At 43.9% G+C, this 19,480-nt stretch overlaps 1 protein-coding gene across 1 annotated transcript in view; it reads right to left on the reverse strand.

Moving 5' to 3' along the window:
* Window positions 1–19,480, reverse strand: part of PAPPA (pappalysin 1) — a 160,151-nt gene that overhangs the window by 124,639 nt on the left and 16,032 nt on the right. The window contains exon 2 of the mRNA XM_087880010.1: window positions 10,440–11,511. Within this exon, the coding sequence (XP_087736136.1) occupies window positions 10,440–11,511 (1,072 nt within the window). The remainder of the gene's footprint in view (window positions 1–10,439; window positions 11,512–19,480) is intronic.

Consider the following 19,480-nt stretch of genomic DNA (forward strand, 5'->3'; position numbering starts at 1 on the left):
TAACGTGGAACATTTCCAAGCCAATCTGCTCCACTGTTCTGCTATGCTAAAGTTCCTAGAATTCTTTTTTGGAATTCCATCCCCAGGAGGAAATGAGAAGCTCCAAGAACTGGCGAGCCACCAAAGGTTTCCAGTCCTCCCCTCAAGGATTCTTCAAGGGGGAAACAACCCATCGAAACAAAGCAAGACAAAAACGATGTTTCCACGATACCGTGATTGCCCTCACACACATTTTTCTCGCTAGTACACCAGCCGTCCTCACCGCCTTCCCCCCCCTCCCCACCTGCTGATGAAGTCATCAAATTGGAAATAGCTCTTTGGGCTTGGCGTCCCCGGCCCCTCCTTCCGCTGAATCATGAAAGCTACCTCCCTAGGCACAGAACCAAGACTGAAAGGGTGTTTTCCTTCCAGGCAGGGATTACTTCAAGGAACAGTAGCTATCTCTTGAAGATTTCACCTTGGCTACGGATAGGTCCTATTCTGCAATGTCCTCTTTGTAGGTTTGTGGCAAATACCAAAGGGGTCTCTGCAGGTGTTAAAGAGTTAGCTGTCCTCGGAAAAGGTGGCTGGCATTCATTAATAGCATTAGCATCTTCCTAACATACAATAGCAGCCAAAATTGCGGAAACCTTTTGGGAAAAGTGTTATTTTCTAAAACTAGTTAATAACACCATTTTTGAGGGGGGGGAAGTAGTACCATAAAATTCTATATCCATGGAAAGATACTTTAATCAAGAATGCAATGCAATAACCTTTATGAAGGATTTGCTATTAGAAGAGCCGTTGCAGTATAAAGAAGAAAAAGTGAGACACGTAGAAAAAATGAGATTATTTTTTTAGTTTTTAATGGTTATTAATTGTTTAGTTTTAATTTGTTAATGGGTTTTAATTCGCACTGTTTTAATTCGGGCCAAAGTATATAATTCTTTTAATTAATTTTAAATTTTGTATTGTTATGTATTTTAGTTTTGGCTGTGCACCGCCCTGAGTCCACTAGGAGAAGGGCGGTATATAAATTGAATAAATAAATAATAATAACAATAATAATACAAAAATGATCAGCATAGAAAAAAAGAGATATACAAAAATGATCCCCGTGTCAGTGAATACTTCGTTGGGTAACCTTTAGCATGAATGACGGCCTTACAACGTCTTCCCATGGAGTGAACCAAATCTTTGAGTTCTGCAGCTGTTCTAATGGGAAACCAAGATTGAAGGATGGCTTCTATTAACTGGGTTTTATTGCTGGGTCGCTTCTCACTAACAAGTTTCTTTAGTTGGAAAATCCATAGATTTTCACTTGGGTGAAGGTCTGGGCTATTCCCAGGCCATTCCAGCAGTGGAATAAGATTATCTTGAAACTCCAAAAAAAAAAAGAAGAAGTGGTGTTATTAGCCATCAAACCTCAAAAATACACTTTTCCCAAAAGGTTTCCACAATTTTGGCCACTACTGTATGTAGCATTTTCAATTTTAAGCAAGCACTACAGCGTTTTCCCATGTGACGTTGAGAATCTTTAAGTCATCCATGAATGTTCTCCACCATGCATGTTGAGGGCATCCTCTTGATCATTTGGCATCACGAAGGGTCCATCTCATTGCCCTCTTAATTGGAGATTAGATTGTTCTCCATGTGGAGAAGATGACCTGCAAGTTGGAGCCTTCCGCCTGAGACAATGTTCAGCATGAGACAGACCCCTCGCATCCTGGACATAAATCGTTTCAACTCCTACCTTCAAAATGACGCAATAGAGCACTGCACACCAGAAAAACTAGATTTTTTCCCGAACGCCATCACTCTGCTAAACAAATAATTCCCTCAACACTGTCAAACTATTCACTAAGGCTGCATTACTATTACTATTAGTTTTCTCATCGTTCCTATCCCCCCACTTAAGACTGCATGACTGTGACTTTATTGCTTGTATCCTTACAAGCCCCCGGAGATTCGTCGGATTCCCGACCTTCGTACCTTTCGCCGGGCCCGTAAAACACTATTATTCCATCAAGCAGGGCTGGCCTAAAATATTATTTTAATGGGTTATTTTATTTTAGATTATTGGCCAAACTATTTAATAATTTTAAATTGTTTTTAACTTTTACATTGTTGGTTTTTTATCTTGGCTGTACACTGCCCTGAGTCCTTCGGGAGAAGGGCGGTATAAAAATTTAATAAATAATAAATAAAATAAAATAATCTGGATATCTCAAAACACCCCAGAAGAAAGCAGTGGAATCTACTTCCAAATTGCTGCCAAGAAAACCAAAATGGACACGTCCATTAAAATGCCAGAAACTCAACTTGACTCAAAGAAGCTTGTATCAAAAGATATGGGCTCATTGCTGCATGGTTCACTTTGGAGATTCACTCTGAAAGAAATGTTTGATCAAATCATGTCACCAGTTTCACAAGTCGAATGGAGACATCAAATTGTCTATATTTTTCTTGACTGTACACCGCCTTGAGTCCTACGGGAGAAAGGCGGTATAGAAATATAATAAATAAATAAAAATAAAATAAATAAATTGGATTGGATTGGATGCTGGGCATCAATTTGAATGAGCTAATGGACTGCTGTGCGATTCTATGACATGCTTTTGTCCGAGAAAAAGAAGAAAGAGGAAGAGGAAGAGGAAGGAAGGAAGGAAGGAAGGAAGAGGAGGAGGAAGAAGAAGAAGAAGAAGAAGGAGAAGGAAAAGGAGAAGGAGAAGGAGAAGGAGAAGGAGAAGGAGGAGAAGGAGAAGGAGAAGGAGAAGGAGAAGGAGAAGGAGGAGGAGGAGGAGGAGGAGGAGGAGGAGGAGGAGAAGAAGAAGAAGAAGAAGAAGAGGAAGAGGAAGAGGAAGAGGAAGAGGAAGAGGAAGAGGAAGAAGAAGAAGAAGAAGAAGAAGAAGAAGAAGAAGAAGAAGAAGAAGAAGAAGAAGAAGAAGAAGAAGGACAACAACAACAAGAACAACAGAGCCTAGTGGCTCAGCAGAGTAAAGCACTATTATTAACATCAGCTGCCTGCAATTACTGCAAGTTCAAATCTCACCAGGCTCAAGATTGACTCAGCCTTCCATCCTTTCTAAGGTAGGTAAAATGAGGACCCAGATTGTGGGGGCAATAAGCTGACTTTGTATAAAAAATATACAAAAGTATGAAGGCTATTGCTTAACGCATTGTAAGCCGCCCTGAGTCTCCGGAGAAGGGCGTCATATCAATCAAATAAATAAATAAATAAATAAATAAATAAATGAAGAAGAAGAAGAAGAAGAAGAAGAAGAAGAAGAAGAAGAAGAAGAAGAAGAAGAAGAAGAAGAAGATCATCATCAATCTGACATATCATCCACTTGGCTTTCCAAAAGAAAACAACAAGTCCAAGCATTCCAAATCAACCTTCTCTACTCTTTCCAAAAAAAAAAAAGAGGTGGCTGGCTACGTGGGAAATAAAATGTCTGATGGAACCCTGGTCCTAAATCCTGAGTTCCAATCTTACTGAGCTTTATGATGACTTACATGAAGGTTTGGTTGAACCTAACTGAGCTGTTTGTGTTTGCTGTTGTTGTTTACAAAATGTTGTTAGACCGCCAGCCCCTTTAACAGAGGGCCTTGCAGGTAAGAGGGTCTGAATCTGCAGGGGGCTTCTTAATTGCTGGCTTCCGATTATAGAACAGCCGATGGTGGGTTGGTGTCCTCCCTTCCCCTTCCCGCCGGGGTGATCTGTGAGCTGTACTCTATTCTTCTTCTCAAGGTTATTTGCATTCCATAATGGGGGACATAATGTCAGCCACATCAGCCAGAGCCAAGTGAACCAAAGAAGCCAGACGTCAGGAACTGCCAAAATTACATTTCAAAGCCATGAGAACAGCTCTGGAAAACGATCAAAGATGTTCTCCACTATCATTGGAACATTTCTTTGATGCATCCTTCTGCAAGGGCGAGTGGGCTTCTTTCTCTCTTTCCTTCCTTCCTTCCTTCCTTCCTTCCCTCCCTCCCACCCTCCCTTCCTTCTTCCTCCCCATCTTCCTCCTCTTTTCCTTCCTTCCTTCCTCCCTCCCTCCCTTCCTCCCACCGTCCCTTCCTTCTTCCTCCCCATCTTCCTCCTCTTTTCCTTCCTTCCTTCCTTCCTTTCTCCCAACCTCCCTCTCTCCCTCCCTTCCTCCCTCCCCCTCCCTTCCTTCTTCCTCCCCTGTCTTCCTCTTTTCTTTCCTTCCTTCCTTTCCTTCCTTCCTTCTCAGAATAATTTCCCTCCTTCTTTCTCCTATCTCCTCCCTCCTTCCCTCCCTTCCTTCCTATTCTTCCTTCCTTTCTTCCTTCCCTTCCCTTCCTTCCTTCCCTCCCCCTCCCCCTTCCTTCCTTCTTTCCCTTCCTTCCTTTCCTTCCTTCTCAGAATAATTTCCATATCTTCCTTTCTCTTTTCTCCTCCCTCCCTCCCACCCTTCCTTCTAAGAATATTTTCCATATCTTCCTTCCTTCTTTCTCTTATCTCCTTCCTTCCTCCCTCCCTCCCTCCCTCCCTCCCTCCCTCCCTTCCTTCCTTCCTTCCTTCCTTCCTTCCTTCCTTCCTTCCTTCCTTCCCTTCCCTTCCCTTCCCTTCCCTTCCCTTCCCTTCCCTTCCTCCCTCCATTCCTTTATTTTTTTTCCAGTTGTTTTGAAGTCATCCTCTACAGCTTTTTATACCACGTCTGACTGGATGGTGGAGAGTGGAAGGATTTATATTCCTTGCAGACAGCTGGTCATTTGCATTCTTTTAGAGAGTCATTGAGGCCACAGGGGTGACCCTTGGGACAGAGATCAACCTCCAAGTGGCCTCAACTCTAAAAGGATGCAAATGACCAGCTGTCTGCAAGGAGTATAAATCCTTCTATTCCCCACCATCCAGTCAAGAGCTGAAGAAGCTTCTCGGATGAGAAGCGAAATGCCTTCGAAGAAAAACAAGAAAAGTCCAGCTGCCTCTTGAAAAAAGGATCTTGGGGACAATTCTCTAGTCTGCCTTAAGAATATGACAACCAATTAAATATGAACCAATTAAAGAATGGACAACCAATTAAATATGAGCCAACAGTGTGCGGCGGCAGCCGAAAAAGCCAATGCAATCCTAACTTGCATTAACAGAGGGATTCAATCAAGATCACATGAGGAACTAATACCACTCTATAAAGCCTTAGTAAGACCACACCTAGAGTACTGCATCCAGTTTTGGCCACCACACTATTAAAAAGATGTTGAGACTCTAGAAAGAGTGCAGAGAAGAGCAACCAGGATGATTAGGGGACTGAAGGCTCAAACATATGAAGAACGGTTGCATGAACTGGGCATGGCTAGTCTAGTGAAGAGAAGGACCAGGCGAGACATGATAGCAGTCTTCCAATATTTGAGGAGCTGCCACAGAGAGGAGAGGGTCAAGTTATTTCCCAAATGGATGGAAACTGAACAAGGAGAGATTCAACCTGGAAATAAGGAGAAATTTTCTGACAGTGAGAGCAATCAATCCCTGGAACAGAAGTTGCCTTCAGAAGTTGTAGGAGCTTCATCCCTGGAGACTGGACTGCCGTCTGTCAGAAATGGTGTAGGGTCTCCTGCTTGGGTGGGATGGGGGTTGGACTAGATGACCTAACAGGTCCCTTCCAACTCTGTTAATCTCTGTTAAAGCAGAAAAGCAGAATCCACTTTCTTTTTTCAGGGAAGCCAAAGACTTGGGGGTTTGGGAGGAGGGGGGGAGAAATTGGCTGGGTGATCTTGGCATCAATTTCAGCTCAGACTTGATTTCATGGAGAATTTTAATCATGAATCGTTTATTGTCGCTCGTTTCCTTATTCTGTTTGAAGGAACAGAAGGAGCTGACTCACAGATCAGGGCAGAACAAGCTGCTAACATGCACTGGCGGGAAAAAAAAAAAGGGCAGGAAAAATTTCTATCAGCCTCCAAGAATCAAAACACCGCCCTTTCCTCTGTGCAGTCAACGTTACTACATCTTTTGGTCTCATTTCAAGGCAGAGATTTTTTTTTTTTCCTGGCGTGGACTTCACAGGTCTCCCTTATTTCGACAAACGTCTTCTATTAATAGTCTTCTTTGGGTGGCTATTAAAAACACAGAAGTTCTGATCAAGAGCAAAGGAAAGTCACTCTCGCTTGTTTTTTTTAGTAAAAGTACTATAAGCGCCTGAAGGCAAGCTGTTGTGAGATCACACATTTTGGAGGTTTTCCTGTCTCGGAAGCCGGACGAAATGACGCCATCAAAAACAATTGCCAAACAGGATGGGAGACTCTTCCTAACAAGCTAGAGTCTGGGAGGGTCACATGGGGGGGAAGCTTCAGTCTATGGGGGGGGAGCTTATGAGTCACAAATTCAGAGGTGGTATACAGCCGGTTTGGATCGGTTCGCCCGAACCGGTAGCGGAAATCGCGAGTGGCTCTATGCCCGTGATGGCGAACCTATGTCGCCTGGCACGCGCGGCGTCATTCATTCCTCTTCCGGGTTTCTGGCGTGCATGCACACGTGACAATCAGCTGGCCTTTGTGCGCGCGGCAGTGCCGGAAACTGGAAAAGCTGGTCTGTGAGCCAGGAATGGGGCTTCCTCAAACTTTGGAATTGGGAGCGTGGGCGGCAGTAACCGGAAGACTTGCTGTCCGGCCTGCATGCGCGCGCTGGAAACCGGAAGTACCTTATCCGGTATGCACATGCCCCCTGAGCAGCTCCTGTTTGCAGCCCTAATGAGCGCGCATGTGTATATGAAGTGGTCCCTTTTTGGCACTTGGTGCCGAAAAGGTTCGTTATCACTGCTCTATGCCATCCTATTTAGGCATGTTTTTGAGGCTGGGAGCATGCACAGAAGGCACGAACCGGAGGCGTGCATGCATGAAGCAATCATGCGCACACATGGCAAACCGGTAGTAACCTAATGTGAATCCCACCGTTGGTCGCGATATGACTCTACCCACCGTAAAGTCTCAATTTCATCCCTCCTGTTGCAAAATGTAAGAAGCCCGGATCTACTTCGATTACTGAACCGATAATCATAATAATTATAGGTATTCCATCACTGGAGGTGTTTAGGAAGAGATTGGATAGACATTTGTCTGGATTGATATAGGATTTCCTGCCCGGACAGGAGGTTGGACTAGAAGACCTCCAAGGTCCCTTCCAACTCTGTTATTCTACGTTCTCTTTTCTTCCTGAAAATGGAGCAGTCTGGAAGGAGGCAAAAATGCTCCTGATCTATGACGGCAGTCTTCCAATATTTGAGGGGCTGCCACAAAGAAGAGGGAGTCAACCTATTCTCCAAAGGACCAGGAGGCAGGAGAAGAAACAATGGATGGAAACTAATCAAAGAGAGAAGCAAGCTAGAACCAAGGAGAAATTTCCTGAAAGTCGGGCCAATTAACCAGTGGAACAGCTTGCCTTCAAAAGTTGAAGTCCTTTAAAGAAAAAAAAACTGGACAGCCACCTGTCTGAAACGGTATAGGTCTCCTGCTTGAGCAAGGAGTGAGACTTAGAAGACCTTCAAGGTCCCTTCCAATACTGTTATTCTGTTATCTCTTGGATTTCTGATCCTCGCCTTACTCAAGGAGGGGAGGTGTCCCAGTGAAAGCTGATTTATAATATAAGGACTTGGCTAAAGGGAACAGCCACAGGATAATAGACAGGGAATCTCCTTCTTTTCCAAAAGAGAAATTTCTCTCTCTCTCTCTCTCTCTCTCTCTCTCTCTCTCTCTCTCTCTCTCTCTCTCTCTCTCTCTCTCTCTTTCTCTCTCTCTCTCTCTCTCACACACACACTTTCTGTCTCTCTCATTCATTCATTCTTTCTCTCTATCATTCTCTCTCTCTCTTTCTCTGTGTCTGTGTCTGTCTCTCATTCTCTCTCACACACACACACCACACATTATTTTATGTCTCTTTTTCTTTCTTTCTTTCTTTCTTTCTTTCTTTCTTTCTTTCTTTCTCTCTATCATTCTCTCTCTCTCTCTTTCTCTGTGTCTGTGTCTGTCTCTCATTCTCTCTCACACACACACACACCACACATTATTTTATGTCTCTTTCTTTCTTTCTTTCTTTCTTTCTTTCTTTCTTTCTTTCTTTCTTTCTTTCTCTCTCTCTCTCTCTCTCTTTCTCTCTCTCATTCTCTCTTTCTCTGTGTCTGTCTGTCTGTCTCTCATTTTCTCTCTCATTCTTTCTCTCTCTCATGCTCTCATGCTCTCTCTCTCTTTCTCTGTGTCTGTCTCTCATTCTATCTCTCTCTCTCTCACACACACACACACATTTTCTGTCTCTCTCATTCTTTCTTTCATTCTCTCATTCTCTCTGTGTGTATGTGTCTGTCTCTCGGTCTTGGTCTTGGTCTCTCTCTCCCTCTCTCTCGCTTTACCTAAAGATTTTGGAACTTCTTAAAACGCAAGCAGACTCCTAGCTAGAACAAGGGAATTTTTTGTGCCCAGGTCTCTTCCACAGAAATCCAAGGAATAATTGGAGTGTTCCATCTCCCCATCTATCAAACCTCAAAAGGCTTTGCCAGCGACTAATTTTTATGGCTTCTCTTTACAGGCTGTGCCAAAGCTTTCTTGAATCGCCACCAAGTCGCACCGGAGTCCAAATAATAGTTACTGCTAAGACAGATTCCTTATGGTTTTAAAAAAAACGATGTGCCATCCATCAAAACCAAGTTAATGGGGCAGCAAAGCTTTTAAAATGAGGCAACCAGTCTGAATTCATGTCTCTGGACACATCTCGTTCCCTGATATGATTCTCAGATGGTCATTCCAGAAAGGTACAAATTCATCTGCTTTTTCATGTTCCTCCAGCTTTATCGGTTCTGCCTGAGTTTATTGCTGGTATAAAATACTCACAGAAAGAACCGAGAATGCTTCCTTACCCTCTGGGGTACACTTATGTTCCAGTCTCCGCAGAGATAATATTACTAGGACAGAATGAGGTAGGAGGAGCAGGTGAAATGAGAAACTTAAGCGAGCCTTGGTTAAAAGCCAAGCTGTTTTCAGAAGGTTTATCCGTGCGGTCACCAAGAATCGAAAATGACTTGGTGGCACATAATTCATTCCCACCCACCCTCAAATTTTTTTTTTTTAAAAAAATCAGACTCTCCCAAAACTTAGCCAACAAATAGCATCATCACGTTTTATGGAGTGACAAGCATTAGAGGTGGTACTTAAGTATCATTAATAGCAATAGCACTTAGACTTATATACCGTTTCACAGTGCTTTTACATCCCTCTCTCTAAACGGTTTACGGAATCAGCCTCTTGCCCCTAACAATCTGGGATCCTCATTTTACCCACCTCGCAAGGATGGAAGGCTGAGTCAACCTTGAGCCTGTCAGGATCGACCTGCTGGCTGTGGGCAGAGTCAGCCGGGAATACTGCACTCTAACCGCTGTGCCACCACGACTCTGGGGGAACATTGTGGAAAGCTGGACTCTTGGTAGCACAGTGGTTGGAATGCAGTATGGCAGGCTGACTCTGCCGACAGCCAGGGGTTCGATCCTGACCGGCTCAAGGTTGACTCAGCCTTCCATCCTTCCAAGATTGGTAAAATGAGGACCAAGGTTGTTGGGGGCAAGAGGATGACTCTGTAAACCACTTAAAGAAGCACTTTGAAGTGGTATATAAGTCTAAGTGCTATTGCTATTGCTATTGCTATTGCTATTGCTATTGCTATTGCTATTGCTATTCTATTCTATTCTATTCTATTCTATTCTATTCTATTCTATTCTATTCTATTCCTAATCCTAATTCTAATCCTAATTCTACTCTACTCTACTCCTAATTCTTATTCCTATTCTATTCTTCCATTCCACATTCTATTCTATTCTATTCTATTCTATTCTATTCTATTCTATTCTATTCTATTCCTAATCCTAATTCTAATCCTAATTCTACTCTACTCTACTCCTAATTCTTATTCCTATTCTATTCTTCCATTCCATATTCTATTCTATTCTATTCTATTCTATTCTATTCTATTCTATTCTATTCTATTCTATCCTATCCTATCCTATCCTATATCCTATCCTATTCCTATTCCTACTCCTACTCCTACTCCTACTCCTACTCCTATTCCTATTCCTATTCCTAATTCTATTCTACTCTACTCCTAATTCTTATTCCTATTACTATTCTATTATTCCATTCCACTTTCTATATTCTGTTCTGTTCTATTCTTCCATTCCACATTTTATTCTATCCTATTCTATTCTATTCTATTCTATTCTATTCTATTCTATTCTATTCTATTCTATTCATATTCTGTCGTAAATACATGCCAGTTGCCAAGCGCACATTTTGATCACATGGTTACATGCTGCGACCATGGTAAGAATGAGAAACAGCCACCAGTCACTTATCCAGTACTGCATTGACTTCAAACAGTCACTAAATGGATGGTTGCAAATCCAGGACCCCCTGTAGAACACGCGCAGATGGAATACATGTGATTTGAAGAAGCTTACCTGTTAGGAGAATCGGGATCAAAGCAGGTTTTGGTGACATCCGTTATATCCGGATTGCAGCAATCCCCGCCGTCGAAGTTATACTTCTCCGAGTTGCAATCCATGTCACAAACGCCATTCTGTTTCTTCTTGTTGAAGGAAAGCTGGCGCACATGGCGGCAATCTCCCCCGTCAAAGCCAGTCAACGTATGGTTGCACTCCGGATCGCAGCTCTCGTCTCCAATCTTGCTGATTTCGCAGTTGGCCAGGATGAGGCGGTCGCGAAGGGAGGAATCGTTGATCTCCAGCACCTCTATTTCCCACGAGATGTTGTACGGGCCGAAGGCTTCGTTGAGTTGCCGGTGCTGGAACTCTATTTGTTGCTGGCTGATGGTCGGGTTGCGGTGACGGTCGTCGTAAATGTTCACCACGCGGTAACGGACCACCTTCCTGTGGCGGAAGGTCGGGATCCGGTTGTAACTGGTGATGACCTCCACATTGTCGCAAACCATTTGGCCACAAAGAGGAGGCTCCAGGCTGGTATCCAACAGGTAGCCAGAGTGGGAGGTGAACTCGGTGAGAGGAAGACGTGGGCTGTCTTTCATGGGAGACCAGTTGCTTTTCACATTCAGTAAAGTCTCCTGAAACACCAGCTGAGGTAGAGGAACATCTACTTCATGAGCCACCAGAGTCATGTCCATCAGTATCTCCTTCTGAGAACGGACCGTTCTCCAAAGACTAAAATGTTCTACGTATCCTCGGTAATTTTGGTTTAGGGCGTTGCCACCCAGCATAAGGATCTTACATTTCAAACTCAAAGGGCTGAAGATACTCCCTACCTGTTCCCTGCTAGCTGCCACCTGGGCACCGTTCACATACATCTTCATCAAACGTCCATCGTAAGTGATGGCGAGGTGAACCCATTGATTCGGAAGGTAGCTGTGGTGATCCGTGATGGTAGTGACCTTCCGGGCACGGTCGGTCTTCAGTGAGAAAAAATAGCGGGGATCTCGATTACCTTGGTCACTGATGTTGTTAATTCCCAAAACCCATCCTCGGTCCAGGGTGGTGTAAGAACATTTGTCGTATAATCCTAAGTGTCCCCAACACAAAAAAAGAAAAGAAAGGAGAAGAGAGTGAATATGAGTGAGAGCATCCCATCATGATATCATGATTCATTTGGACCAGAAGTGGTCAATCCCTGAATTCAGCCCTTGTTTCTCAGCCCTTACTTGACCCCGTCCATCACTCCAACATCCAGCCGGGAAGCTGTCTAATATTCAGCCTCACGAGAACTTTCATTAATGCCCCTTGAAGTATATGCTTAATGTCAATTAATTCAACCAAATCCTCATTATCGAACGATTCATTCGAGAAATTCTCAGAACCTTCCCCAAAATGGCAGTTCCTAGAATTCTTCCGTACAAATCCGTGCAAGAGAAAAAAACGGGAGGAATGTAAGCCTACTTATTTGTGCCCAAGAGGTAGAAGGTGTCTCATCTCACATTATCGAACACTGTATGAACAAACTACGAACATCTTACCACCTACCTTGCCGATGCAAGGAAAATGGACAGTGGGTGGGTCCTATTTATAAATACACACACCCCCCTGTATTTTTAGAGGCCTGTGCAAATAAAAATTTTTAAAAAGTGGAAGGGCCAGCTTTCTAATAATAGGGAGCTGGGTTTTTGTTTGCGGAAGAAACACTTAGCTGTGGTATTCCATACTTACAGTTGATTTTGCCACAAACCCGCTAAGTCTCATACACCGTTGAAACGAAGCCAAGATACATCTCATTACAATAACGTTCCCTAGGCTGTTTAACACCAGCTTCCCATTCCTTTTCCCTTTCCTTGTCTCGTTCTAAACTGGGCTGCCAGTGTTTGCAAAATGCCACACAACCACTGACATGATGACAAAATGCTATCGGTGTTGTGTTCTTAAAAGGAAAACAGTCAAAACCTTTGCCCGCCCGAATGGCAATGGAATCCTTGTTCGGGAATCAAATCACAGATTGAAATAAAATGAAGGCTATAGTTAAAAGAAAAATAATACCAGAAATGAATAATAACAGAGCTGGAAGGGACCTTGGAGGTCTTCTAGTCCAACCCCCTGCTCAAGCAGGAGACGCTATTCCATTTCAGACAAATGGTTGTCCGATCTCTTCTTAAAATCCTCCAGTGTTGGAGCATTCACAACTTCTGGAGGCAAATCGTTCCACTGGTTCATTGTTTCTCACTCTCAGTAAATTTCTCCTTAGTTCTAAGGAGAAATTAGCTTCTCTCCTTGATTAGTTTCCAAATGAACTTATTAGTATTATTTGTTTTATTTTGGTCGATTTGTAAAATTTAGCAGCTGCCCAGCTTACCTCATGGTAACTCTGGGCGGCTTGCAATCAAAAAAGATAAAAACTACCCTGTTTTCCCCTAAAGTAAGACATCCCCTGATAATAAGCCCAATCGGGCTTTTGAGTGCATGGAAATAAGGCCAAGCGCTTATTTCAGGGTTCAAAAAAATATAAGACAGGGTCTTATTTTTGGGAAAACACAGTAGATAGATAGATAGATAGATAGATAGATAGATAGATAGATAGATGAGAGAAAGAGAGAGAGAGAGATAGCAGATAGATAGATAACTGATAGATAGATTAGATAGATAGATAGATACCCTGTTTCCCCCAAAATAAGACATTCCCTGATAATAAGCCCAATCGGGCTTTTGAGCGCATGGAAATAAGGCCAAGCGCTTATTTCAGGTTCAAAAAAAATATAAGACAGGGTCTTATTTTGGGGAAAACACAGTAGGTAGATAGATAGATAGATAGATAGATAGATAGATAGATAGATGAGAGAGAGAGAGATAGCAGATAGATAGATAACTGATAGATAGATTAGATAGATACGATACCCTGTTTCCCCCAAAATAAGACATCTCCTGATAATAAGCCCAATCGGGCTTTTGAGCGCATGGCAGTAAGGCCAAGCGCTTATTTCAGGGTTCAAAAAAAATAGAAGACAGGTCTTATTTTCGGGGGAAACACGGTATGTAAGCTGAGTAAGTTTTTTATTGATAACTTACTCCCAAATCAGAGAACCCAAGTACAGCTACTCATCAACGAACAAACACGATTCAGCCCAAAATTTCTGTCGCTAAGCGAGGCACTTGTTACGTGAACTTTTCCCTATTTTTACGACCTTTTTCCCTATTTTTACGACCAAAATTTCTGTCGCTAAGCGAGGCACTTGTTACGTGAACTTTTCCCTATTTTTACGACCTTTCTTGCCACCGTTGTTAAGTGAATCACTGCAGTTTGTTAAGTTCTGAAGCGAATCTGGCTTCCCCATTCACTAGGCTTGCCAGAAGGTCGACAAAGGGGATCATGTGACCCCTGGGAGTCTGCAACCATTATAAATATGAGCTGCTTGCCAAGTGTCAGAATTCGGATCATGTGACCCTCGGGATGGTCCAATGGTCATAAGTGTGGAAAACAACAGTCGTAAACAGTGGTGGTATTCAGCCGGTTCGGGAGAACCGGTAATGGCGACCTGTGGGTGGACCTGCACACCCGCCCCGGCGCTATGCCATCCTATTTAGCCACATTTTCTAAGCAGTACACATGCATGCAAGCCGTGTGTATAAGCAAAAGGCCATGCGCATTAGCGAAGCGAGCATACACGCACGCGTGGTCTCACATTTTTGGTGTGCGGCGAACCGATGATACGATTATGTGAAACCCACCTCTGGCTGTAAGCTATCGTAACTTCACACGGTCACTAAATGAACTGTTGTAACTCAAGGACCACATGTAGTAAATGTATTCTAAGACGCAAAGCTCAACAGAAGCCACAACAACTTATGAACTAAAGCCAATGAACAGCTCCGAGGTGGCACCCAAGTGAGAAGGACTGGAGTGCACGATCTGGTGGGCTTCTCTATCAGAGGTTTGCCTTTCGCAAACGAGGAAAAAAAGGGTGATGGAAACACGAGTGGCGGTTACGAAGACGGAAGGGGTGGTGGGTTTCAAATTTTTTTACTACTGGTTCTGTGGGCGTGGCTTGGTGGGTGTGGCTTGGTGGGCATGGCAGTGGAAGGATACTGTAAAATCTCCATTCCCACCCCACTCCAGGGGAACGATACTGTAAAATCTCCATTCCCACCCCACTCCAGGGGAAGGTTACTGCAAAATCCCCAGAGCCTTCTCTGTGGGGGCACCTACTATCTGGAACGAGCTCCCCCCAGAGATACGGAGGATCCCGGATCTACACACCTTCCGCCGCGCCTTAAAGACCTTACTATTTCACCAGGCCGGCCTGGCCTAATTTTTCCCCCTCTTTTATAAAAGATTTTTAAAATTTTAAATATCTTTTAGTATTTTATATATTCAATTTTAAATTGGTTTTAAAAGTTTGGGGTTTTAAATTTGTCAGGGCCAAAATTATCTAATTTGATTTTATTCTATTTTAAATTTTGTATGTATGTGTTTTTATTGTTTGGCTGTGCACCGCCCTGAGTCCTTCGGGAGTAGGGCGGTATAGAAATCTAATAAAATAAAATAAAAAAATAAATAAATAAATTTCCTCCCGATCAGCTGGGACTCGGGAGGCAGAGAATAGATGGGGGCGGGGCCAGTCAGAATTTTTACTACCGGTTCTCTGAACTACTCAAAATTTCCGCTACCGGTTCGCCAGAACTGGTCAGAACCTGCTGAAAAACCCACCTCTGGACAGGACCATGTTTATATCAAACCTTCCAGGAAGAGAGATCTGGGTGGATTAGAGATAGGCCACCGGACATGTTCTGCAGAAAAACAAGGAGAGCTAATTTCCCCCTGAGTAACTTCTGGAAGTTGTCATGGCTTTCACAGCTGGGATAATCCAACCCAAGGTGACAGGTCTTAGTTATGAAAGGGGAATTTCGGTCAACAATCAAAGCTGCAGTCAAAGAGGCCCATGGACGGGGAGGAAAAAGGTTGGTGCTCCATCCTTTCTCCCTTGCATGCTTTAATCACTTAGTATCAAATTTGCCACAGAACGCTTGAAAGAGCAACAATTCTACGAGAACCTATCCGGAGCTTTCTTCTGGGCAGCAGAAAATAATTAAAAGAGACAGATTTGGGTTAACTATTTCCATGGTGCATGCGGCTGAATAAAAGTTGGGGATGACTGACCCAACGTATTGCCAAAAGTCAACAAGAGATTTCTTGGGCTGGTGGCGGCTGGTGGGTAAGAGTTAGAAACAACCCGAAGAGCAGAGAAAACTTTCTTTGGCTGGGCTCAAAACTCTCCCATCCCTTTTCTTCCAAGTGAACCTGAAACAATTCAGAAGTTGTAACCGTCAAGCAGTGGTGGGTTGCTCCCGGTTCGCACCGGTTCGCAAGAACCGGTAGTAAAACTTTGTAGTAGTTCCGAGAACCGGTAATAACATTGGCTGGCCACGCCCGTGAACCGGTCCCCGGCCCGGTCGCCACTCGCTTACTCTGCCCACCTCATCAGAGGCTTTTTTCTTAAACTTTTTAAAAACATTTTTTCTACAAAAAATGCCTTTAAAAGCCTCTGGCGATCCCAGCTGAGTTGCCTCTAAAAGTTGCTTTTAAAAGCATTTTTTTCTGCCACCTCTTAAGGTTGTAGAAAAAATGCTTTTAAAAGTTAAAAACAAAAAAGTTGGCCACGCCCACCTAGTCACATTACCCCCACTAAGCCATGCCCACAAAATAAGCCACGCCCACAGAACCGATAGTAAAAAAAATTTAGAACCCAACCCTGCCGTCAAGGGTTACACTCACTTTTTTATTCCTGCCCTTCTTGTTGCAAGAGGAGAACCTGTGGGTAGAAGGGTACCCATATCTGCCCACAGCTTTGAAGAATCCCTCCTTAACGTTTTAAAAAGTAATTCTTATAAAGCTTATTTATTTATTTATTTATTTATTTATTTTTGAATTTGTATACCGCCCTTCTCCCTGAGGACTCAGGGCGGTGAACAGCCAGATAAAAACACCAGATACAAATATTAAAACACATTTAAAAATATATATAGATTTGGCCCCGTTAATTAAAAACGATCAGCAAAACAGAACAATTAATAAAACCCTTAAAAAGAAATTAAGCCAGCCCGGCTTGTTGAAAAAAGAAAGTTTTAAGGGCACGGCGGAAGGCACTGAGGTCATGGATTCTCCTTATCTCAGGGGGCAACTGATTCCAGAGGGTGGGAGCCCCCACAGAGAAGGCCCTCCCCCTGGGGGTCACCAGCCTGCATTGTTTGGCTGATGGCACCCCGAGGAGGCCCTCTCTGTGGGAGCGCACGGGTCGGTGGGAGGTCGTCGGTGGCAGTAGGCGGTCTCGAAGATAGCTAGGCCCTATGCCATGGAGCGCTTTAAAGGTGATAACCAACACCTTGAAGCGCACCCGGAAGACCACCGGGAGCCAGTGCAGTTCACGCAGGAGTAAATAAAGTACCAATAAAGGAGAATATTTGTAGCTCAGGGTTGAAAATCATGGATTCTTTGGTTGTTTTCTTGCAGATGTTTCATGATCAAAAGTAGGTAATATCATCAGTGGTAGAAGGGAGTCAGGTGAGGAGGAGGAGGAGGAGGAGGAGGAGGAGGAGGAGGAGGAGGAGGAGGAGGAGGAGGAGGAGGAGGAGGAGGAGGAGGACGACTATGGGGTCCTTGGTGCTCTCTGAGCTTGGTGGTTTTCTTGCAGATGTTTCAGGACCCAAACTAGGTAGCATCATCAGTGCTAAGAGGGAGTTGGGTTTACAAGGGAGGAGGAGGAGGAGGAGGAGGAGGAGGAGGAGGAGGAGGAGGAGGAGGAGGAGGAGAAGGAGAAGGAGGAGGAGAAGCAAACTAATTCAATGGATCCTAACCAGTCGCTATACAATCCCCCAAAGCAAAACTGACAAATGGATCCCCTTTGCCTCTTGATTCCTCTTGAAATCATAAGAAAGCAAACACATATCTGAAAAAAAAAAGAAAATGGAAGAGGAGAGGGAGGAGAGAAAGAAGAAAGGAGAAGAAGAAGGAAGAACGTAGAAGAAAAGGAGGAAGAGAAGGATGGAGGAGGAGGAGAAGAAGGGGAAGGGAAGAAAGGTGGAGATGAAAATGAAGAAAACTTTCATCTTTGTCAACATCCATGAGTTTTCCCATCTTGTTCGTTGTGCATTGGCAATCTTGCGGCCTCCAAATATTTTAGCCTACAATTCCCACAGTTATTTGCCAATAGCTGTCCTGGCTGAGACGGATGAAAAGTCTAGAACGCGCCAGTTTAACTTATCCCTGATTTAGTTGTTCTGAAGAATTATGGGCCTTTTCAATCTCAGGAGATGTTGGGATGTTGGTAAACATTTCACAAGTCCAATCGCAGAATCCGTGGAGCGTTTCAACCCATGGAAACCAGACCTCTCAAGAACCAACTATCGTGAAGATTGAAAGAGGTTGAACGCTCTGCGTAAATTGTTGGAGAGTCGGCTGTTTGCTTTTCATTTTCTCAGCCTTATCCAAATGGTTAAAAAGGATCCTCCCCCTTGCAAATCTATACATGATTGTGCTACAGCTGAACAAAGTTGGAAGGGACCTTGGAGGTCTTCTAGTCCAACCCCCCATACCCTTTCAGACAAATGGTTGTCCTATCTCTTCTGACAAATCTCCCACAACTTCTGAAGGCAAGTGATTCCACTGATTAATTGTTGGGAAGTTTCTTCTTCCTTCTAGGTTGCTTCTCTCCTTGGTTAGTTTCCAGCTGCTGCTTCTTGTCTTGCCCTCAGGTGCTTTGGAGAAGAGGTTGATCCCCCTCTTCTCCATGTCAGCCTCTCAAATATTAGAAGACATGAGAGCAGTCTTCCAATATCATCTGCATGCCATTGTCACCTGCCTTTTAAACCATATTACAGAGAGAGAGAGAGGGAGGGAGGGAGGGAGAGAGAGAGAGAGGGAGGGAGAGGGAGAGGGAGAGAGAGAGAGAGAGAGGGGGAGAGAGGGAGAGAGAGAGAGAGAGAGAGGGAGAGGGAGAGGGAGAGAGAGAGGGAGGGAGAGAGAGAGAGAGAGAGAGAGAGAGAGGGAGAGAGAGGGAGAGAGAGAGAGAGATGGCAGAAAAGAGACTGGAAGAACTTCAGTTAATAGGGGACATTTATATCCAGAAGATCAATATAAATTGAATAAAAAAATAAATAAACCAATCTTGCAGGGGGGAAAAATCAAGAAGGAAAAGGTGATATTTGGAGCAATGGCCAATTGATTCAAGAAACTGGGGAGATGTAATTTTGAAAAGGCCGTGTCTGAAAACTCACATGAGAAGAAAATCAGGAAGGGAACGAAGGAAGGGAGGGAGGGAGGAAGAAGGAAAAGATGGGAGGGAGGGAAGAAGGAAGGAAGGGAAGAAGGAAGGAAGGAAGGAAGGAAGGAAGGAAGGAAGGAAAAGATGGGTGGGAGGGAAGAAGGAAGGGAGGAGGAAAAGATGGGAGGGAGGGAAGAAGAAAGGAAGGAAGGAAAGAAGGAAGGGAGGGAAGGAGGGAGGGAGAGGGAGGAGGAAAAGATGGGAGGAAAAGATGGGAGGGAGGGAAGAAGGAAGGAAGGAAGGAAGGAAGGAGGAAAAGATAGGAGGGAGGGAAGAAGAAAGAAAGAAAGAAAGAAAGAAAGAAAGAAAGAAAGAAAGAAAGAAAGAAAAGAAAAGAAAAAGAGGGCCTATATTCACAACTGGGTTAAGGGTAGAAGCATTTTTTTTAAAGAAAGATCCTGCACATCCTTAGAAAATTCATTCTCCACATGGGTGGCAGTCAGAGAGTGACCAGATTCCCACCAGAGAGATGCTTCTGTGGGTAGGGGGTGGGTGGGCACAGCTGTCTTTCAAAGAGATCCCTATAAGCAGAAAGATGCCTGAAACCCTGCAGGACCCCCTGCTTTTCACCCAGCAAGCAAAATATCCCAGGGGCTCCAAAATCCCCTCCAAAACTTACCTCTTTCCCTTTTTTCAACTCGGAGGATGGAGGGGGGGGGGCTGTTTATGAGCCAGGTTTATGGAGACCACCTCTCCGCCCTGCAATTGAAAACAGGCGAGCCAGCTAAGCCT

This window comes from Pantherophis guttatus, chromosome 16 (genome assembly GCF_059756535.1).
Source record: "Pantherophis guttatus breed Tessera chromosome 16, ASM5975653v1, whole genome shotgun sequence".
NCBI lineage: Eukaryota > Metazoa > Chordata > Lepidosauria > Squamata > Colubridae > Pantherophis > Pantherophis guttatus.